The sequence below is a fragment of the Ruditapes philippinarum genome, unplaced genomic scaffold, assembly GCF_026571515.1.
Source record: "Ruditapes philippinarum isolate M1 unplaced genomic scaffold, ASM2657151v2 ctg5331_1_1_1_1, whole genome shotgun sequence".
Taxonomy (NCBI): Eukaryota; Metazoa; Mollusca; class Bivalvia; order Venerida; family Veneridae; genus Ruditapes; species Ruditapes philippinarum.
In genome coordinates this window covers 35777-59961 of record NW_026855076.1, presented here as the reverse complement: position 1 = coordinate 59961, position 24185 = coordinate 35777, and the positions used below count along the sequence as shown (strand labels likewise).

Sequence of the window (24185 nt, the reverse complement as noted above, 5' to 3'; positions counted from 1 at the left end):
GAACAAGTAGGAGTAAAATACATATTCAAAATACTTCAAAATGTTCATGTCAAGGTAAAGGTTTAATACATGTACCTGAAATGTGGCAGAAAGTAAATCAATTTGAAATGAAATATTAAAGTTACAAAGGTATTTGACAGTTACAAGCAAAAATGTGTTCAACATTGAATTTAACATTATTGAAGTATACATAAATCAAACAGGATTCTTAGGTAGGTGTATAAGGTGACTCAGATGGATGACTCATAGCTGAGGTATTGTTCAAATGATGTAAGCTTATTAAACTAGCATACCATACAAAACTGTTCTGATTCTTGGGACAATAATAAGAGTATTGAAACTTACTGGTCTGGAATATCATGAAGAACACTCCAAAAAATCGGTTGATAATATCATCTTCTGTTCGACCTGTCATTTTGGAATACCAGGTACCACTCTGGGTCAAATAAGTGCATTTCGCCGACCATAAAGGAGCTGCACCGATACCGAGAATAATAGCACTAGGGATAATTGTCCACCAGGTGGCGTAGAAGTTTGCAGCCATATAAAGAATATAACATAACATGGAGAAGGCGACTGTCCATTTACATCCTACTGCGTCAATGATAAATGGTGGTAGAAACATACATGAAATGACAAGTGCCGCGTAAATCACCGACATACCTACTGTGCCAATTCCATCTTCCCTATTCAAGCTACTTTGCAAATTAGATAAAGATTGAAATGCGGTAAATAAAAATAAGAATGCAACACTGACAACAACGAGATTTTTGTGAATTTGAAACTTTGTCATCTTGTAAGGTGCCGCCATTGATAGTTTTAAATCTGCAGGTGATGACGTCTGTTCATTTACTGCGTTGCTATACCCTACTTCCGGTTCATGTGTCTTTTCGGAACCCATTTCCGTTTCCGCTCCAATATTATCCATTTCTGTTTCACGACCAGATATCAGCCCTGAAATAGAAACAAGTTATAATCGTTTGGCAGTGAATTTCTAAACAAGGACATCATTTTAAAAGCCATTAACACATTCCGTTTTCATTCGATACCTTTAACAAAAAAGTAATTCTAGATTTACATATTCATTGAAACGCATGAATATCATTCAATTTTTAACACAAGTATGCGACTTTAAATAATTTCAAAAACGAAAATTTAACTGACTTTTACTCGCCATTCCACGTGTTTATATTCTTAAAATATTTTGATATATATAATGTACTCATGAACATGTATAAACTACTTATCAACCGTGACACATTTTAAAAGCAAACGACCTTGGAGGTGGGTGATGCAATTGCAGTTGTTATAGAAGGTAAAGTAGCTTTCAATAAAATCTTTTGAACAACATTTGGGAGATAAAATTGTGAATTGTGTGATGAATTATGTCCATTATAACATGTTTGGGCTAAGAGTGAAGTTTGGTACATCATTAACCGGTTTAAACTCCCTAGGAGGGGCTTATGCTGTTGGCTGTTCCAAGACGGCGCCCCTTTATGATCCTAGAGATGTATGTCTTGCTTATTGCTACATGGTGATGACATTTTTGTGACCAATCTTGTTTTGTCGTCTACGACAAGTTTCCCTTTTCCGCTAGTTTATATAAAAAAAATCTTCTTCGGTCCTCTGGTCGCTTCCCCTCATTTTGTTGGTCTTTTTATTTATTGTCTTCTTTGGTGTGTTTGCCGGTTTCTAAAATTTCCTTTGCTGAGTTGTTTATAAGTGCGCGCCGTCCGTGATTTGCCCTTGTGTTCTCCTTCCATTTTTTGTTAGTTATCCTGCTCCTTTTCGGTGTCCTGTGTTTTTGGGTTTTTGTTGGGAAATGTGTTCCATAAATGCCACCCTTCCTTGTTGATCTTTGTTTTCAAAGTTCATATTAAAACTACGCCTCAGTTGGAAAATACAATGACGCAATTGTTTAAGAAACAGTTGATACAATAAGAATATATTCCCGATATCGGTATCATTGAAATAATCGGCGTATGGAAATTCTTTTTCCTATTTCTAATGCAATGTTAACTGTTGTGGAATCAAATAACACACACACACGCGCACGCACGCACGTACACACACACACACATATATATATTATTGTATCAATGAAAAATGCAACACAAATATGAGAACTTGTGAATATATTAATAAAGATTGACAAGGAAGAGCAACTTTCACTAAAAGCAAACTCACGAAGGAGGACCACTGGTACAGTACCCAGTGGGACATCGAACAAGATTAGGGGGAAAACGGGTGTTTAGTGACAAAACAAGAGAAGAAGTTCACATTGTTGCTAAATGTTAAACATGGTTTTGATCAATTATTGTCATGAATACATACACGTTTTGTTGCATTGTGTATGTTCCACATCCATTATAATTACATGTTTAGTTTCTATGTTGGAGTTTCAAAGAAGTGATATTAAAAGTAGACAGTTAAAATCAGACAGTAATTTTAAGTCTTATAGTTTTACATTCCCCGGATTTTCATATGTATGATTATTTTGATATGCATCTCACATTTCATTAATATTCCTTTATATTAAAATTGGGACATTATTAATGGAAATGTACTCTTACAAAAGTGTACTATTAGTTCGCTAAATTGCCCTACGTTATATGTGTAAACAGGACTTAAATTAAAATGTACGTATAATTAAATTTCTTTAATTAAATTAACAAAAACTGTATATTTTAGATGAAATAAATATGGATTTTACTTTTAAAGATATTCCTAACATAGACACGACTGTATTCACTGATGTATAAATAAATAGCAGTTGATAAGAACTGTCGCAAATTACGCACTTTTCAACATTTAAGTATGAAAATTGCGAAATCGACAACTTACTTATACCCGAAGATGTTTTCATCATTTCTAAATAGTCAATGAATACGAGCTACCGGGCTTTTTTCTGAGAGTGGAACGAGAGTATGATCGTTTTCTTTTTCTCGATTCATCTCCGCATATATGGCCTGGCAATAATTACATGATTCGGACACCTAGAATATTATTTTCAGAAAGACTGACGCTTTGTATTTATCTTACGTATACATATATATGTCATGTTGTTACATTATGTTTGTTGTTTATGTTAAACTCATACCCAACCGGGCTTAGTTCTTAATAAAAGTTGAAAGTTGGTAGCGTGCGTCGTCGGGTCGGGTACTCCTTGTCATTTGAAATTCTTACATATTTGTTTTTTGTAAACATAATGCATTGATTTTTTTCACTGTATATATAGGACATACTCTGTAAAAATGTGTACGTAAATTAAGAAATGTGAAGTCCTATTACTTTTTGAACAACCTTTATATTTGTACACAGTATTCGCGTGACTATGCATACTAAAAGAAGAAGCTGACTTACTGAGTTATTGACCTCCCGAACTATACAGGGATAATAGATAATACAAATCAAATGCAATATATGACGACTTCCCCATGAAAACAGTAAAATGTGCAAATTTTGAAGGTCGTCAAACGGCCAAATTTAAAATGTAAAAGGATCAATTTATACCTGTTTATGGACGATACTGATTAACACAGGCTACTATTTACCATGTGTTTACAGCTAAACTCGGAATGAAACATTCTACATAAAATAACATAATGCATCTCCGATTTTTAAGTTCAGTACCTAACTACGTGTCAGCCAAACTCTGTTTAAACTCATCATTGAGAAAGCCGACAAACCATATGCACTTTGTTCAGTTCTTTTAGCATTTGGACGATTTCCTTTATCAATTCTGCGAAGTCAGAATTATTAAGTATTTGTACATAGTAATGAAATCCTCAAACTTTCTTTTATATAAATTGGTGCTTTTTAAAAAGATACAAATGGTAATTTAATAAAGACTGGTTTTCTAATTATCTCTCCGGAAGACGACAACGCGTTGTGCTACCTGGTACTCAATCTACATGGGATGCAGTAAATGCTGGAGTTCCTCAGGGCTCAATTTTAGGACCTCTATTGTTTCTTATTTTTATAAATGATATTGTCGTTGACATTGGAAGTCATATCCGTCTTTTTGCTGACGATACCAGTTTATATATTGTTGTTGAAAACCCAAATGCTGCTGCAGAACTCCTCCAATCTGATATCCTAAAAATAACAGAATGGGCCGATACGTGGTTAGTTAACTTTAATCCTGCAAAGTCCGAATGCCTATTGCTAAGTAGAAAAATGCATCAGCAAAACCACCCATCTCTAAACATGCATGGCCAAATTATACCGGAAGTAGAACACCACAAACATCTGGGTATCATTCTTTCAAATGACTGCTCTTGGCATGAACACATTAACTATATAGTAAATAAAGCATGGAAACGGGTTCACATTATGCGTAGACTGAAATTTACTCTTGATAGGAAATCTCTTGAAGTAATATACACCTCTTTCATCCGACCAATTCTAGAATATGCTGATGTTATATGGAATAATTGCTCTATGGCTGAAAAGGATATGCTTGACAAGATCCAAAACGAATGTGCTCGTATTGTATCGGGAGCAACCAAACTGGTCTCTCTCGATAAACTTCAACAGGAAGTGAATTGGTCATCCCTAGAAGAGAGACGACGCGTTCACAGGCTTATAATGTTCTATAAGATGATAAATGGTCTTGCACCAGAATATCTAACAAATCTCGTTCCCCCAAATATTGGATCAACGTCTTCGTACAACCTTCGAAACCCAGATCAGTTGAGACCTGTACATTCCCGAACTAACCAATATTACAATTCTTTCTTACCCGTGACAGTTCGCGATTGGAATAACCTATCAACAGATGTAAGAAATTCACCCACTTTAAAAGTTTTTAAAAGTATAGTTATGCCAGTCCGTGATAGTACGCCCGCTTATTTTTACAGCGGATCACGAATGGCACAGGTCTTACATGCTAGGCTTCGCATGAATTGTAGCAAACTAAATCATCACCTTTTCATTCGTAATATAGTCCAATCTCCCCTTTGCCATTGTGGACAACCTGAAAACAACTATCACTATCTTCTCGAATATCACTTTTATAGTTGCCACCGTACATGCCTTCTTACAAAAGTGCGTCAAATCACTCAAAATGTCTCTCTTCATACTCTTCTGTTTTGGGATGTTTCTCTTTCTCAATCAGACAATACGGAGTTATTTCTGGCCGTCAAAAAATACATAATGGATAGTGGGAGGTTTGCATGACGAGTAAATGTTGCAAAGTACTGTCTACGACTTAACAATTACACTGGTAAACACTTAAAAAAATAATCATAGTCTTTATACTGTCTGTGTGCTAAAAAATCATTTGTCTCTTCATCTCTAAACGTTGGTTTTCATCTTAATATTCCTTCTTCTTTTTCTCTTTCTTTATTTTTTTCTATTAATATATTATATTAAAATATCTATCAATTACAAATAATGCAAGAGCCTTACCACATAACCTAGTTTTGTGTTTTTTTTTTTTCAAAAATATTTTGTATACAATCAATAGAAGCGGTTGTGGTACACATTTTTATATGCTCTTTACTTGATCACATGTATTAGTTTTATTGTAATTTATCAATTATAATGGAGATTGACTTTAATAAGCACCTAGTGCTTCCGTCAAAATCCATTGCGTGTATTATGTTAGTATGGTTATGAAACTGAATGTATGTATAATGTATGATTAAAATATATGCAATAAATATGTTTAAACCAAAGCGAATGGTAAACAAATATCAAGGTATTAAAAAGACGCAAAACATGTGCCCTGGATTATAGTAGAATCAATAGGGATTTAAATGGTCTTGATAAGTAAGTGAAGAACTTTCACCAAATAAATCACCTAATAAAGAATTTGTATCAATTATTAAGCTTAAAATATTTTTTTCTCAAATTTTCCATTTATTTTAAAAGAATGTACACCTTTAATTAACTCCATTGTTTTTAGCTAAATGGATTATTTTCCCGTTTTTTATTTACACATTTTATAGAAATATGATAGTCTTAGCATAGGCAAAGGTATAAATTCTGGGCAATTTTAGTAAGACATTTCAGTAAAAAAATGTGCCTGATAATATGTTGAAAGAGCCATTTATTTAGCTAAATGTAACATATAAGAAACTTGACTATAGGTGTAGATGCGGCTTTAGGTAGTAATCCTAAAAATATCAACTATTTAAGAAGTCGCACATTAAGAGCGGAGCTTCAGAATAATGAAAAATTCTCACTGGGGGTATAGAGGGGATTGTGGAGTATCGATCCCCCACCCCGAGGGTTAAAAATAACGTTTTTAAGGCCCATTATGCTTTTATTTGTTTTTTCTAAAAGCTTTTTTATTTTGATGTTCTTCTATATTATCCAAAAAATACACATTGGCCAATTACCTGAACCATTTTTTCATCTGTTGCTTTTTGGCAATGATGAGTACAGTTACAGTGAATTAGTATTTTAGTATTTTATATGGAAGTCAAATACTACATTGTTTTTGACTATTTTTTATGACAAATAATTTCACATTTATCGCTACTTTATTCAGGTAACAAGCATCTTACATTTCTCTGATACCATTATTTTAACATTATAAAATTCGTGTTTGCTCTTTCTAACGAAAGTATGTAAGATTTCCCATTAAAAAAAAGCCTCTGGCGAACGAGTGTAGGACAAAAGCCCGCCCCCGGGGGCGCTTTTGTCCGTATCCCCTGGCGAACGGTTGTTACGGAGCTTACAAAAACCCTTAAGTTTGTTGATAGCTTAATAATGTATTTGTAAAAATCACTATTTATAGTCCGATCGAAAAACTTGATGTTTCACCAGAACATTGCAATAGAGTATATTTGGTTTATACAGAATTTATTTTAGTTCGATTGTGTAGGAAGCTAAAAGCTTATAGACACACTTTCGAATCCGTTCCTGGAACCAGTACTGAGCAATGAGTGTAAAGTATCTTGCTCAAGGAAACAACGACTTGCCCCTGACGGGGTTTGAACCCATACGGCTAGCGATCATTAGATTACTAGTCCGACGCGTTAACCACTCGGCCATGCCGCCACTTTAGAGTATATTTATAGTTCTTTTGAAAAAAAAAAAACTGCATTTTATTTCATTATCAACATATTTAAAATGGGGCTCAATATGGCACCAAAAGTTATCAAGTAAATGACTGACAGAACGGGACATTTTTCGCAGCATCTTTTAATTTTAGGAATACACAATTTCTGTACTAGAGTATTTTGAACGGTGGCATAAAAGTGACATTTGCATTTTTTTTATACTTTTTTTGTTTTTCGTACATATTTTTTTTTGTTTGTCGTACATATTTTTTTGAATACATACCTTTTTTTAATTTTGCATACATATTCTTTTTTAATTTTGCATACATATTTTATTTTAGTTTTTTGTACATATTTTATTTTTGTTTTTTAGTACATATTTTTACATGACGCAATTTGCAAAGTAGAGGTTTGGATAATTACGCCATTTGTAAAACGCCATTTTTAAACACTTCGCCATCTGTAAATTACAGTACCTCATTTGCAAATACCAACATTTTCATTTTGGAGGAATAAAAAAAATAACAACACTTTTAGTATATATATAGTCCGCGGTAACCCAAAGAAAGGTTCTGCATATTGTCTCGACTGAAAATCCTTTATGGGGTTTTGGAGATAAGGAGCGGACATGAAACCCAAATCTTAATCCTTTGACCTGTAGGTGTGTCCCCCGACCTTGAGCCGGCACACCTGGCATATAAATTCTGCACATAATCTGGATGTGCAAAAGAATTGATCCAATTTTCATAAAAATCCTTCAAAGCTTAGCTTTAAGCATTTTTTCTAAATCAGTGGAATATAATGACCTTTTTAGATTTTTTGTTGTGCATTATTGTAATACACCAGTCATTTGTAACCACCTCTCTTGCCCCCGGGGAGTGCGGGTTAAAAAAGAATCGTGCTTTGATGTTGGCCCCGTCCGGGGCATAAGGCAGGAATGTTGTTATCTGAGTACCCCCCGCAGGGCAAAGATTTTACCAGTGGTCGGCTTGGTTTTAAAGTCAATGCCCCCCCCCCCCCGCTATTCTCAGGGCGAGGGGTTGAGTGTTGCATATTCATAATAATAACTAATCACCAATCTCCAGCCCTTTCCAAATAGACACTAATATAATAGTATATAATAATAAAAAAACAATAATTATATAAAATACATATAATTTAAAAAATGGGCCGAAAAGGGTCGGCCGAAACCAGACTTGCCCGGGCGAAAACGACTGGGCCGATTCCAAAAATGGGTCGAAATGTGACCAAACCACTGTGCTAGTTTTATACTCAACTATGGGCTGTTATGAGGTGTGAAGGCTGTTTTGATTGGCTAAAATATGTACGAAAAAACAAAAATAAAATATGTACGAAAAAATAAAATAAAATATGAAGCAAAACTAAAAAAAAATATGTATGCAAAACTAAAAAATAATATGTATGCAAAACTAAAAAAAATGCAAATGTCACTTTTATGCCACCGTAATTTTGTTATATGAACACAATTTTTAGATATTTCAAGTGGTAAAATTAATGAAAGTTTTATCACTTAAGCATCATCAATGTATTGACCGCCATCTTGAACTCCACCTCAAATATTTCAATGTCGCAGATCGAAAATAAGTCAGTACTCAGTATTTAAGCAGATCTCAGATGACACCTTCAGTTCTCTGGAACCCAAAGTGCGTTGATATGTAGCATATTAACGCACTTTGGGGTAAATTTCTCGATTTTGACCCCAAAGCGCGTTTGACCCCAAAGTGCGGTGCGAAGTTTAACGCACTTTGGGGTCGGACCCCAAAGTGCGTTTGACCCCAAAGTGCGGTGTTACAAAGCTGATTTGGAACGTCTTTGTACGTCGTGTTGGCGCTAGCGACAACAGAACAAAGCGCAAAACGGCGCGTTGTCGGACTTTCGTCTTGTTGTCCTGTCGCTAGCGATGTACGCCAAACGGCGCGTTGTCGTGCGGCGTGATGTCATATTGTCGCTCTGTTTAAATCGAAGGATTGGCTTATAAGCCAAGCGGCAGGGCGAAATCGCGACAACGCACCGCACGACAATGCGCCGTTTGACGTGCTTCGCTATCGACAACGCTACGTGCAATGTACCAAATCAGCCACAATAACCAGCACATGTTATATGACCGTTTATAATACTTACGTTTGTAATGTCGCTTTTCATTGGATAATCGTATCATTTATATAGTTGTATATACAAGTCTGCCGTCAATTTATGAATTAATCTAAGTCAAGATGCTTGATGTTTTATAAATTCGTTATAAATATTTTTGACATGTTATATGGCCGTATATAAACGGTTGTTTAGCTGCTCGGGTCATATTTCCAAACAACAGTTTATATAGGGTCATATAACCTGTCAAAAATCTTTATAACTAATAATATAAACGGTTGTTTGCAATATAACCCCGCATAGCGACTCGGGTTATATATCCAAACAACCGTTTATATAATCTGTTTAAAATCTTTATAACTAATATCATAAAGATTCTGACAGGTTTTATGGCCCTATAAAAGCCGTCTGGTTAGCACAATAGGTAGAGCTTTGGACTGTAAATCGGGCGATCCGGGTTCGATTCCCGGACGGCGCAAGGTAACAAGTACTGATAAACTGCTTGACAGCCTGCCCAGGAACGATGCGGTGGTTGAACTGTGCTCTGGTGAATTCAATGTGTCTATTACAGTCGTAATCCGGAGTGATACTACCAACACCAGCCTTATAACCTTAAAATCTTTTAAAAAAATTTACAATACAGTAAACATCCGTTTTAAGAGGAAAACATAAAATTAAATAATAATTTCAAAGCAACTGTGTATAACATCACGGTTTTCCAATGAAAACCGACGTTACAAAGTGCAGTATTATAATTAGATATTGTTTGCAATCGAAGATACATATTAATTGTGCTAGTATTCATCATAAAAATGTCCAAACAAAACCACTTACGACTTAATTAATCAACTTTTTTCAATAAATGTTTTATAAGAATGTCTTAATGATACATTTCTTTTGTATTTATCACTATTTGACTTACTTACTAAAAACGTGCCCTTGCTAACCGATTCAGTTTAAAGTAGTAAGTGTAAAGTTTCATCTTTAGATTCTGGCATATGTTTACTTTTAAGTTTGCTTAGTGGGGGTTGTGAAACCGGAAGTTAAGTTTCCGGATCACAACAGTAAAATATGAAGACAAAGATCAACAAGGAAAGGCGGTTTTCAATGAACGCATCCACTACCACAGCCCAGCAACACCGGACCACCGGCAAGGAGCCGAGTAAGCCACATTAATTTCACCAGTGCACAGTCCAACTGCATCGTTTCTGGGCGGGTTGTGGAGCAGAATTGATCACTTATCCACATGCCAGCGAAGAGGTGCAGTGCGAAAGACCGTAGAAAGGATTTCATTATCAGTCACCTAGACAGTGACCTATACCGTCCGGGAGTCAAACCCAGGCCGCCCGATTCACAGTCCGACGCTCTTCCTATTTAACTGACCGACAGACGTTTTAGTTTGATTGTTGTGCCTATTCTTATTTTATAGTTTACACCCAGATAGTCATAATGTCCACAAACTTCTAGTCTTTTTTATATATTATGATGGTACGTTACCTTGGTAACAAGGTTAAAAAAAATTTAACATGTTAAATTGATACCGTTTTATAAATAGACACTTGATATGTATAAACAAGAAATATGATTAAGTTTTACCTTGAGATGAATAAAAAGTTGTATACTAAGAAGCGTGTAAAGCACTAAATATCAAAATATGTGGAGTCTATACGTACTTTACATAAATCTACCTGTGATACGAAACAAACGCAATACTTATATACATGATATATAAATGCATTGCTTAAAATATTAAAAAGCAATTAAAACATGATTGATAGTTGAGGAATTAATCTAGACTGAGCACAAATGATTTAAAGTCACGGTCGGTAACCAGTATATAATTTAAGTCTCAAATCATACTGATTTTGAAAAAAGAATGATAACAAAATGACCACAGTATTGGCACCAAATATACAGCATTTGCATTGACAATGTGTCGATTTTGATATATTTTTGCATGTTTTTATATCCATGGAGATTTACAGAGTATATTATAAATACTAGCCAACTTGGAAGACTAAGGGGTGTATAAATATACGAATCCATAGGTTACCGAAATAAGAATGATCGCCGCGAATATCAAAGAAATATATAATGATTAAAAAGAATATGTTCTCATCCTGGTTCGATGACCACACGTTAGAAATGAAAAACAACGAAAAATTTTAGAAGTATGAAAACAAAAACAACACGTAATCTGTATTTTTATCTTACCTTCTTAATAGTCCCGCCTTAAACCTTTAATTTCAAATCCTACACCATACGTTTTTTTTTGTTTTCAGAATTAAAAACGCTTCTTCTTAATCAACATGTGTTAATTGAAAGACGTCACATAAGTAATCAAATAATATAACGTATATGTTTAAATGTATAAGTGTTTACGAAAAATGCAAATTTACAAAACATTCGTATTTCCACATGTATCTATTCAATAATACGACAGGTAAATGACATGGACAATTAAACTCCGCCTCCGGCATAAATTTACTTCTCCATCATCGCGATACACGACGGCGCTGATGCCGCTTCACTTCAAAAGAACCTAAAAATCTACTAAAATGTTATCCTTGCTTTTCCAAATTAAAGTTTCTACAATTTTACTATACCGTTTTGCACATGCACTAAATAATTTCGTTAAATTACAATATACAATTTATTTAAAAATACCGAAAAAGTGTACCTTTAACAGTTGAAGCGGCACGAGGACCCATTTCAATCTCGAGCCAGTCCCTAGGAAAAAAAGTCAAATAGATGTAAATGCAAGAAAAGGTGCATGAATTAACTATATCTTTGCATTAACCATACGTATATAATTCGTAATTTTGCGTTCCGTCATTATTTTTCGTATTTATAAAGAGACCGTTTTTATAATGTTTTAGCGCGCGAATGTGTTGATTACCAGCAGGGTCTACATTAGGCCATGCTGCAGTCAGATATTATTCGGAACACTTCGTCGATTATTAATCATAATCTCGGAGGTAATACGAATTTAAAGTAGTTCAATCACTTTACTTCAGATGTAAACAAAATCATAGTATGGTGGCGGTGGTGGTAGTTTACCACCCCAATCACGGCACTATGCCACATTGTATTTACCATATGCAGAGCAGAGGTTAGTAACATCATCGTTCCTGGGCATAGTTGCGTATATAGTGACTGATTGTATGCAGGAAATAAAATGAAAATTAAATTATTCTTTTATGTTTCGAAAATTGAATAAAGAAACACATTGCTGGGTGTTGGCAACCGAACTAAATTCATAATTGTGTAAGCAGGAAACTGACTGAAATGCATGATTGCACGGTTTTGTAGTCAAATCAAGAATTTCTTAGTTTATATGTCGAATCTTTAAACAAGAACCGGTTGAACCGGGTGATGCTCCCCGAGAAAGTTTTGGACACAGGAAAGTATAAAACAAATGAACAAAGGGCAAAAACTCCAAAATTGGGCAAGGCAGAGTTATGGTTTTTTGCACGGCACTTCTATTCAATGAGATCTATCTATCTATAAAGTTTCCTGATGATACCTCTTATAGTTTCATAGTTATGTCACGGGTAAAATTCAAAGTGTAAAAATGAACATAGGGCAATAACTCGAAAATAAGACAAGGCTGTGTTTATGTTCTTTAGAATTGCAGTTCTATCCAATGAGATCTATCTACCTACAAAGTTTCATGTTGATATCTCTAATAGTTTTAGAGTTATGTCCCGGACAAAAGTCAAAAAGTAAAAATAAACAAAGGGCAATAACATCAAAATAAGACAAGGCAGAGTTATGGTTTTTTAGCACTGCACTTCTTTCTAATGAGACCTATCTACCTACAAAGTTTCATGTTGATATCTCTTATAATTTTAGAGTAATGACCCGGACAAAGTTCAAAGTGTCAAAATGAACAAAGGGCAATAACTCAAATTGGCAAGAAAGAGTTATGGTTTTTGAAGGTGCACTTTAACTCAATGAGATCTATCTACCTACAACGTTTCATGTTGATATCTTTTATACTTTTAGAGTTATGTCCAGGACAAGGTTCAAAGAGTAAAAATAAACAAAGGGCAATAATTCAAAAATCAGGCAAGACAGAGTTACGGTTCTTGGGCAATGCACACTTACTCAATGAGATCTATCTACCTACAAAGTTTCATGTTGATACCTCTTGTTGTTTCAAAGTTATGTCCCGGATAAGAAAAGCGGACGGACGGACGGACAGACGGACGGACGGATAAAGCGGCGTCTATGTGCTCATCCTTCGGGAAGCATCAAAATCCGGTTTTCAAGGTAAAATGTTAAAAAGAACCCAAAAACAAATACTGCAAAATACATGCTCGGCTTATTGAACATTTTAGCCAAAATTTCTGATAAACAAACAAAGCACATGTATCCATTTATATACAAAAATGCATATTGTAACGATTGCTGAAGCCCCATTTTTTTCTGTAGTATCTCTGGTTCTTTGTTCTTTACTTTGTCATATTCATCAAACCATTTGATATCTTAGCATGAAAGAATACAGTGGATAATTGATAACGCCGAACAGCTTACTAACGTTAAAGAATGGGCAACACTTTTCACTGGCACGCATATATTAGAAAAATTCCAACTGTGCGCTTAATTTAACACCTCCTTCATCTTACGGTAATGTATGTATGTCTAAAACGTAAGTATATCTATCTTAATTTCTCAAAATAAAAGTCATTGTCCTCTAAACTTTTAACATTTTACTTACATATTTGCACTCTAATTAGCGTCCATGAGACTCCTATATTCGTCATTTTATTTAAAAGTGAAAAGAAAACACTTTATTTTGATATTTCATGTTTTTTAAAAAAATGTTTTGACTGTTAACTGTTCTTACATATTTTTTACAAAAGAATAAAAATATGATATAAGACCACTCAGAGTTCATTTTATGTAACAATATTTGCTGAAATGTTTATCAGCCAAAATCGGTTTCTTTTACTGCAATGGCAGTACTCGGGTGTATTCCGTGTTTTACACGGCAAATTTGATTTTTATGACGAAAATACTTGTACTGTCGGATTGAAACATTCATTTTGTGGTCATCCCTTACACTCGTTTAACGTCCATTGTTCTCCGAAAAAAAAGCATTATATTAAAGTAATAGTCAACGGTTTAACGACAAGTTAAATTTTTAACAGATATATTTAGTTATGTCAACGCACCTACGTTTGAAACTTGTCTTCGTGGGCTTTTACATGCACACACTACGTTGTGGTTTATACTGAATTTCAAATGCATTGGTCATATTATATTTATAAAAGAGATATAATGAGTCATGCCACATTTTAATTTTTCATAAATATTTTGACGTTATTATTTCATTTTTCACTCTTCATTTATTAACTTTATAGACAGGATTTTCCGTGTCGTATACAGTACATTGGTTGATTCTGTATTTATCTATTCTATACCTTCCTGCAATGAGTTGTCGTTCCTTTGCGGTTCTAACAAGGGGCCATACAATTAAAATGTTTAAAAGCCGAATCCCTATAGGACAACCAAAATGTTATAAGATCGGTTTGATTGAGTATTTTCATGGACGGAAATGGTAAGTACAAGCATCCGTCCACGCCCCCTAGCACCGGCTTAAGCAGAATTCAACATTTAATATGAATTGGTAACAATTTAGAAACATCAGCAGATTGATGTGTTCATAATTTGATATTATGGCACTTATCATTGAACCTTCAATATGACACGTTCGTGCCATTTCATAAATAAATCGGCGAATGGTCCTCAAGTAAAAAAAAAACATGTACCCTAAAAGAGAAAGCAATCTGCGAAACTAAAGATAAAAAGAAATTTTTGAAAAAGAATCAGTGGTTATGAAACCTGCATATCACAGATTTATTTTTACTTTGTGTGTTTTATTAATTGTTTGTTTTTTTTAAACATTTTTTATACACAAATATTAAAACGTGTGGATTTCAAATATAAATTTCCAGTCAAATGATAACCATAGTTTTTTGTTTTCGTTTATCGTCATTTCTATTTTTACAACAGGAGACAATCATGTATATTTAGATCTAGACATATCGTCAACCTCGCTAGTTTACAATGAATTGAGGTGTACAACAAGGTGAATCTATTGGTCCTGTATTATTACGTACAAAATTAGCGACTGTCGATCAATCATGGGGATCTTTACCGTCATAAGTCTGTTTTACTTGTCATTTTAACATAAACTCGACAATAATGAAATGTCATTATTGCAGTAGCGCGAACTCGTGATTTCATTGGATGATATTTTGGTTCTTCGTTTTAAAACTTTGGATAAATTTGCTAAGCTTGATAAGGTATTTTCATTAAAGTCTCTGCAGTAGATCTGATGATAATAATTATTTAAATTCACAATGGTGCTGATATATGTTTTAACTAATTAAAGGCACAAGACATTTCATATTAATAGTCATTAATTGTAAGAGTGGATATACTTCAAGAAAAGTCACTAATATATTTATTTGTGCTTATTTCATTATTGTTTCGGATATTATATTAAGAAGGTAAGACTTGATAGTTTTAATTACACACCTTTTCTTATGTCCTTATTAAGGATGAGTTTGGTAAATATTTTGTGAACAAGTAACTTCCTGACAATTGTGTCCAACGTATATTTATGTATAATGTATATATCTTAATGCAACTCAATAGATAGAGGATATTGAATGAGTGTAAGTTCAATACTGAATTTATTGCACGAGTTGAATAAAATTATATTATGCGAGCCTCTGGCGAGCATAATATTATTTTATTCAACGAGTGCAATAAATTCAGTAATGAACTTACACGAATTTAATATTCTATTTATCACATACCCAAAATAAAGACCGTTTAAAGTGAAATAAGAGTCATTTTCCGTTGACGCGCCTACAGTAGAACGCTAACATAAAGCGCGTCTTTACACTATCATCGAATTGAAATGTATACATATGAGTGTTTCCATATACATATATATTATAATTGACATTTATCATCATTTTTTGTATATAACATACTCTTCTCATGATATTTGTTGCCGCCTAATATATTCATTTAGGCAAAAAACTGTATATAATGTTTATATGCCTAATAAAATATTGAAATTGAATTGAAAACTATGTTTGCATAACGCTAATGACGTCAGGTCAAAATATATGCACGGCCGTGCAATACCATATTTACGGAGTCGCAAAATCGGCACGGGTGTGTGATAAATCTATATATGCGTTTATGTTTGTGTTCTTAATGCTGCAATATGATAATTTTGTAAGCGCCGTTTCTTTTTTTCCAGATGCACATACCACTAGTCACCTTTATTGTCCATTGCGCTGTCATATTTCAAATAGGCTCAGCAACTGTACAGACTTACGACGTTCCTAGACCCCTAGCACAATGTTTTGGCACTTACAAAAAGAAAACATCTATAGCAAAAACACCGGCAGTATCCATTCAGGCGCATTGTGAAAATATGTATATGTGGCAACATGCTAAAGATTTAAATATACAACGTGGGGCATCCCCTCAAACTATGTAAGTTAGATATACAGCCAAACTATGAAAAAATAGATATTCGTATAACATTGTAAAAACATTGTCAAACAGAGGCTGTAATAATACTCACTTAATGAATGTATCTAAATAAAATATTGTAGTATCGGGCCATTTTTCAAATATGTAAGTACATACACAAGTTTGGTCTATTCAGTTGTTGATCATCTTATTTAATTTATTTAACTTTATTAAAGTCAAATAGGTGCACGTTTTAGTAACCCATTGATTTTATCGTCTACCAAAATAATTCAAACACTTTATGTAATTTCCATTGACAGAGATATCATATAGTCATAGTCTTGTTATTATCATTTTAGAGAGTTTATTACAAGCCTATGTCAAGATACAAAACAAGAAATCCGAAGGTTTAGAATGAAACGAAAGAAGCGACAAGCCAGTCCCTTGAGTCATACCGGACCAAAGCCAAAACTCCGCATCCGGAAGGAGATCCGTATGATGTCTAAGGAAGAAATACAGTTATTTATAGACGCTGTAAATAGTGCAAAGAAAAACGAGGTGAGTTTTTCCAAAATTGATCTTTTGATCGACTTCCTATCGACTTCCTATGTACATGAAATTTCACTTTAAACCTTTATTACTAATGATGACAATATGCTGAAGTAAGATTAAAGTGCTAGACCATTATGTTACTTTTAAATACTTTAAATGATATTATATTTACATTCTTTTTTAAACCGATTACCGTTTAAAAATGATGCTTTGAATTTTAAATTATCTGACTTTTCTGCTATTCTTTTCTAGTCTATTGCACCAAATAAATATGATGCCCTCGCCGAGTTCCATACTGGTATGACGTCAGTGTCCGCACATGGTGGCTGCAATTTCCTTGGCTGGCATAGGATGTATCTACTTATGTACGTATATTTTCATGTTTCTTTTCAAATCTTTATATTTTGATAATGAAGTTTAATAAAGAAAGATAAACATATAAAACATTTTAAGACATAAATTGTTTGAAATATTTCTTTTACATGTATTATTCTATTTCAGGTTTGAAAACGCTCTAAGAAGTGAAGGACCAAGATTTGCAGATGTCACGCTACCATATTGGGACTCTACTTTAGACGGCAAAATGGACGACGCCTTACAAACTGCGTTGTTTAGTGACCGCCTTTGTGGATCATGCGAAGGCGAGGCAAAGGGCGGTATCATGCAACAAGGTTGGCCGTCGTCGTTAGGTGTTATCACACGAAACTGTGCAATAGACGGTCCATTGATCTCAAATAAGATGATTGAGAACATAACAAAACATACAAGAATGCATGAAATATGTGGAGAAGATTCTGATATTGACCATGATTGGGAGTTTCATCACAACGGAGTACACAGATGGATTGACGGACAGATGGCAATCTTGTCGTCTGCTGTGTATGACCCCATATTTTGGCTCCACCATTGCTTTATTGATTTAGTTTGGGAACTCTTCAGAGAAAATCAAAAAAGCGCAGGTGTAGATCTTGAGTCAGATTACCCAGCTAATCCAACAACTATGGGCGCTCAAGAACTTCACCTACCAACTGCAAAAATGGGTTTTGCAGATCTGGACGTTATTGATGGTTTGAGTGAAATGTTCACGACAGAATGGTACAAATACGATAAAAGACCAACTTGTAACAAAGGAAAACAAGACTGTGGCTCAGTCTATTTAAAATGTGTACCTGCAATAGACCCAGATGAGCGTGGTAGAGGTCAATATGAGTGTATGGCTAGAACGCTTAAAGAAGTTGAAGATTACGAAGCGGAATTGAATAAACCCAAACCTAAACCTTGCAAACCAACAAAACCACACACGACGCGCCCACATGTACCTTCGACAACACCGTATCCAAACACTAACGTTACTGAGCCAACAACTCCAACAGTGGAAAAACCTACTAAGGCAATCAAACCAGTTCAGAACACATTTTGCATGAACGGCCAAAGTGACATAGCACAGTGGGTGTACATTCCAGTAAAACTTATTTTGAGAAGGCCCCCAGATTACACAAATTATGGATCATACCCTGTGAGACGTGGAAAAATCCAAAAAGGTCAGGGAGATATTTATGCACCCAGTGCATACAGCAACGTGTACAGACATTTACGAAAAGCAGAGACACCGGCGAAATATGAAGATTGCATAGAACCTAGCACACCTACAAATACAATTTATGTAAAATCAATGGGGTTGAACTATGAAGGTATTTACAAAGAATATGCCATATTGGACAGAAGATTAGCAATAACTGTAGCGACAGCGTATCTTGCTGTCCGAAAACCCATGTCCGAAAGTGATGTATCTGTTGCAATGTTAAACGCACAAGATTCATGCGGTCGTGTGTGCAAACCAATCTGTCTCGTGCCAGGAACTGAAATATATCGCCCGTGTTCTGGTGCTGTAAAAATAACAGGTGGGATACCACTTCAATTCGGAAACTCGTTCGGAGACGCTGTTCTTAATGTTTGGGACTTTAACACTGATGCAAGTTGTCCACAGCTGACTACAAACAGCATGGTAGTGAGCTTTTACTGTGACTACAGCACGGAATGGGTGTGGCCTTCAATTGATCCAGTCACACGCCCACCAGCTACAGTCACACCACCACCAGCATTAGAGAAAACGACGGTTACTGCAGGTAATAACACTTTCATCCGAACATATATGTACATAAAGGTAAAAAGATCAAAGATTATTTTGGAATGACAGAGTAGTTTATTCTGGAAAAAACAACTTGTCAACAATATTGTACTTTAAAAACAACACATAACATCTTTTGACTGATTACCTTTAATTCAACATAACAGAAATCAAATCTTACATTTAAGATGTATATGTTACTTTTTTAATTTCTATGTCACTTTGTTAAAAGTCAATATTCTCTTCATTTTCAGGTTGCTCTTTGGGATGGGGATGCGTTGTAAATAAACCATGTAATGCATTGAAGACGTGCACCAACGGCGAGGTGCTTGAATGTCTGAAGTCATGTCATATGTATGCAAGCTGTTTCAAGAACCAGTATATGTTATATCAGTGTAGACGAGGTGAAAGGTATCTCATGGGTAAAGGGTGCGTCAGTTCAAGAACAAATCCATGTAATTACAGCAAATCAGGCCTCGATAGATGGAACCGGGGCCGAGGCAGAAATAACCGCAGACGACAAAGACGTACCGCTTTACGGATTCGCATGAACGATGTCGCAATATAGAAATAATTACGTCATATATTACAGAACATCAAATATCTCTAAAAAAAATCAGGAACGATGCATTTCAACATTTGTTATAGATAGGAAACCGTAGCACGTGTTTGAAACTAGTCGAATGTGTGAACTAAATTCGAAGTTAGGTTGGACATTTGCTCCGGACTTTATCAGACACAAAAATAATGTGGATCGGTTATTCTGTGATCGAGGAATCATTATGATGAGTTATAATAAAATGTTTGACGCATTTTTTACAAAAGACGACAGTTTCAAACTAATTGATTAGAGAATGTAAATTGGCTTCCTCTTATAAAATCACGTTAACGTCATGTTGCCAATGACAATAATATACGTTACGTTACCGCAACTTACCATAAACGACTATTATAAATGAAATGTGAAACTTTGTGACCAAAGCTTAACTATTATTGAACATTAAAGACCTAGGATTATTTATGAGCCTAACGTAACGTCAGTTAACCGCTAATTTGTCCCATTTCCTCCATACGTTTTGTTTTACGTTGCGTTGACGTAATTAACGGCGATCCATTAATGTCATTTTTTCACGATTATGTTGTTTGTACCGTGGTCATAATTTATTCTTGTATCTCGTGTGTGATGCATTTATATATGTTGTGCTTCAATTGTTAGCACAGGTATGTTTTAACATGTATATAAAAATATATGTGTTTGTGTATTGTCTAAATGGACTGATAAAAACCATAATGTCCTCAACGTCTTTATTTTTAGTGTATGTATGCAATCAACGTAAGATTCTACTTAATCATTTATATTTGAACGTTAGCGAAAGATAGATTGTAAACCTGAATTTGTGATAGATTGTAAATCTGCTTCAATTTACATTAACCTTTCTTTTATAACTGAAGTAATTTGCACTTAAGAAAAATTAGAAAAAACAACACATTTTCTTATTTTTTTTCCTTTATAATGATTACAAAGCTTGTTAAAAGTTTAATTGTTGTATATAAATTCACTTAATTAGCCACTGAAGCTCTGTCATTTATTTTTTTTTTTTGAAATTTAGATTTACATATTGCATTTGAGTTGTAACAATTTGCAATTTATAAAATGTACATGAAATCTTATTTACCGAAAGCTTTTCTCTGCATCTTATTCATAAAGATACGTTATTATTATTTTTTTTTTTACTAAATGCGAATATGATTATTTATTGCGTAACTGAAACAACATTATGAAATATTTCGGGTTAATTATTTCAAATATTTTGATATACTGTCGGAAACCCCCACAAGTAAAGATCTGTGTAAAACAATGGTTTTTTTATATTGATTACAGGGAAAACATTCAGATTTCTCTGTAATTATCTAAATTTTATTTTGAACATATATTTATTTATAGACAATATACGTAAACAAACATTTTAGATCGCAATACTTTATATAATAAATAACATTTCATTCTTTTGATATATGTTTGTTTTTCGAGCAGATACATTGTTTATTTTTCGTCTTTTTATTTTGATGTACGTAACTTGTTTAGAATGTATGATTGATCCATATAAATCACAATGGTCTAGTTCGGATGTGATTAGTTTGTAACTGTATTTTGTGTCTTTTTTGAAAATATTTTATAACCATGTATTTATTTAATGTTCCAAATGTTTATTTTTATTTTCCATGTGCTATACTTTAACTGTGCAATAAAATTGACAAATATTTCAAATTTATGTTCATGTGTTTATGACAACAGTAAAATTTAAAAGCGTGCGTGCGTTTGTGCTTGCACGTGTATGGTAGGATTTCTCTGACAGCGCGTTATATATATAGCTGCTTCTCGTCCTTGTGGTACGCGTAATAAGAAGTTTATTACTATGATCCCGATCATTAACAGCTGTATGCACTTCCTCATTTATTTATTTTTTCCAATTTGATTCAACAAAAAATTATTGGTCCGTTAGCGTTATGCTCATGTAGCAATATATATTGTTCAGATTGCACAATTCTTGCGTTATTTTCACATTCCTACGTTATTTTCACATTTCTACGTTATTTTCACATTCCTGCATTATTTTCACATTCCTACATTATTTTCACATTCTGAATATACTCCATGAAACTGATTACCACTGTACTTCTCAAGTCGACATCAAATCTTCTCAAATCTAGCATAAAACGTTTATCGAGTACTCATGATGAAAGCTTGTTCTATTCGCGTTTCTAATGTGTGGAGCCCGTTTTTGTGTTTATTCATAACGACATGTCACAAGTTATATGGCCTTTTAAAACATATGTTGCTATGGTGACGGTTATATTAACTGTACACAAAGCTGTTGACAATCGAAGTAATTTTTTTTTTAATATAAGAAGTTTGCGGTGATAGAGATTGTTGACAGGTTATATGACCATATATTAACGGTTGTTTATAAATAACAATATAACCTTACCTTAGAGCCTCGGGTTATATATGCAAACATCCGTTTATGAAGGGTCATATAACCTGTGAAATATCTATATATCTAAAAAAAGTAATGTTATAAACGTCACGATGTAGTTTAGCCATTTTTGTTGACAATATCTAAGAAGACTTTTAATTGTGTCGTGTCTGTGGCGCGTATGCAAAAAATCCACCAAGAATGACTTTTCTGGAGTATGTTACCGGCGTCCAGACTAGCATGTTCGAAGTGATATTACTAACGTTGTAGGCAGAAATGTTTTTTCGAGGCGTATGATGACTGAAAATGCTCTGAATATGGCGAATCAACAGAAAAAATCAAGCTATGTTTATTTTTAATTTTTTTATTCTATCGTACCTTTATCCACAATTAAAGTTTTAAACTCTCATTTGTTATAATTTTCTTATGACAGAAAAGATGTTAATGCGGAAGGTGCATCGGAAGAGAAATTGTGTAAATAGGACATTGCTGGACCCGAAACGAACTTACCAGTATACAAGGGGGTGAATCCATGCGCGCGCATCCTTAAAGTTCTGATACCGCAAACACTTCATCGGCCGGTATTTCTAAGAAAAACGGGTGGTGTGAAGAAATCAGAAAAGGTATGAATTTAATTTGTTTTGCAAAGAAGATGTCCTAACTTCTAGTTTTTATATACAAAATGTCTTGAAGTAACTCTTTCCTGTTTTGTCAGTATTTCGCGTTGAATGCGATTTTGATTCTGGATAGTGCGTACACCCGGCGTTGAAATGTTACAGAAAATGAGCAAATATCGATTAAACTGGCCGTTTTAAACGGCTGGAAGTTATTCTGTTGTAGAATCCTTTTCAAAAATATTTTTTCAACTTTCGTTCCAAATCATTTGTACTAAAAAAGTATTTAAACGCACTATTTACAGAAAACAGAGATTATGATATTGCGTACACTCTAAAAAAATCCAGATACTGCGTACACATAACTATGCAATTGATAGAAAGTACATTTTATTCGAAGCAGTCTAAGGTTTATAAAATGATAAAGCGGATTACATGGGTGTCCCATTTGAAGAATTATTTAAAATCTACATCCTAGAAAATGTTTAGAATTAACATTCCTCTGAACGCAAGTACGAATGTAAATGCGGCAAATCGTTCAAGACATCTCACAATTTAAAACGCCATGAACCAAGAAAGAGCCAAACAAAGGAATTCAAATGTGATGAATGTGGCTTGGCCTTCTCTAATTATAAAGGTCTTAGTGATCACAAAGATAACTTAGCACGAGAATAGAAAACGTTATAAATGTGGAAAGTGTGGCAAAGCATTCAGGTATAAATGCAATCTCTACAGACACTTCATGGGAAAAACATGGTAAATTAAATTGCACAAGAAAATAGCATATATTTGTAACTTGAACTAAAAACGCTTGCAGCAAGTTATTTCTTTGGAATGCGTTCATGTTCCACAAACTTTTAACTGTGTTTCCTTTTCATGTGTTCCTTAAGAGTTTTGGTATGACTGAATAGTTTTTTTACAAATACTGCACTTGAGAGGATCTTTACTTGCATATGAGAGTTGGGACGAAATAGCTGCTTTGCTTGGAAATTTTTTCCCACAATGTTCACATGTAAATTCATTCCCTTCGTGCATTTTGGAGTGTCTGTAAAGATTGCATTAATACCTGAATGCTTTGCCACACTTTCCACATTTATGGCGTTTTCTATTCTCGTGCTTATCTTTGTGATCATTAAGATCTTTATTATTAGAGAAGGCCAAGCCACATTCATCACATTTGAATTCCTTTGTTTGGCTCTTTCTTTGTTCATGGCGTTTAAAATTATGAGCTGTCTTGAACGATTTTCCGCATTTACATTCGTAATTGCGTTCAGAGGAATGA

The 24185-nt window shown here is 34.2% G+C and overlaps 2 protein-coding genes across 3 annotated transcripts; one reads left to right on the top strand and one right to left on the bottom strand.

Moving 5' to 3' along the window:
- Nucleotides 1–345: 345 nt before the first annotated feature.
- On the bottom strand, nt 346–11657 carry LOC132742035 (protein unc-93 homolog A-like; the record flags this gene model as incomplete). The annotated part of the gene is given in 2 exon segments (XM_060730317.1): nt 346–954; nt 11340–11657. A coding segment is annotated over 1 exon segment (583 nt), but the record flags the coding sequence as incomplete, so codon positions are not given.
- Nucleotides 11658–15280: 3623 nt separating this feature from the next.
- Nucleotides 15281–21573, top strand: LOC132742034 (uncharacterized). 2 transcript variants are annotated; one of them, XM_060730316.1, is made up of 6 exons: nt 15281–15439; nt 16414–16652; nt 16991–17189; nt 17436–17548; nt 17685–19309; nt 19566–21573. In XM_060730316.1, exons 2-6 carry the CDS (start codon nt 16414–16416, stop codon nt 19877–19879), a joined length of 2490 nt encoding a protein of 829 aa, XP_060586299.1. In that variant the 5' UTR covers nt 15281–15439; the 3' UTR covers nt 19880–21573. The 2 variants fall into 2 exon arrangements, with proteins under 2 accessions (XP_060586299.1, XP_060586298.1); XM_060730315.1 differs by lacking the exon at nt 15281–15439 and adding an exon at nt 15451–15646.
- Nucleotides 21574–24185: the final 2612 nt, after the last annotated feature.

Coding starts and splice junctions, on each gene's coding strand:
- LOC132742034 (XM_060730316.1), top strand. CDS start 16,414: ATGCACATACCACTAGTCACCTTTATTGTCCATTGCGCTGTCATATTT. Junction 16,653..16,990: donor GGGGCATCCCCTCAAACTAT/GTAAGTTAGATA, acceptor TTATCATTTTAG/AGAGTTTATTACAAGCCTAT. Junction 17,549..17,684: donor CATAGGATGTATCTACTTAT/GTACGTATATTT, acceptor ATTCTATTTCAG/GTTTGAAAACGCTCTAAGAA.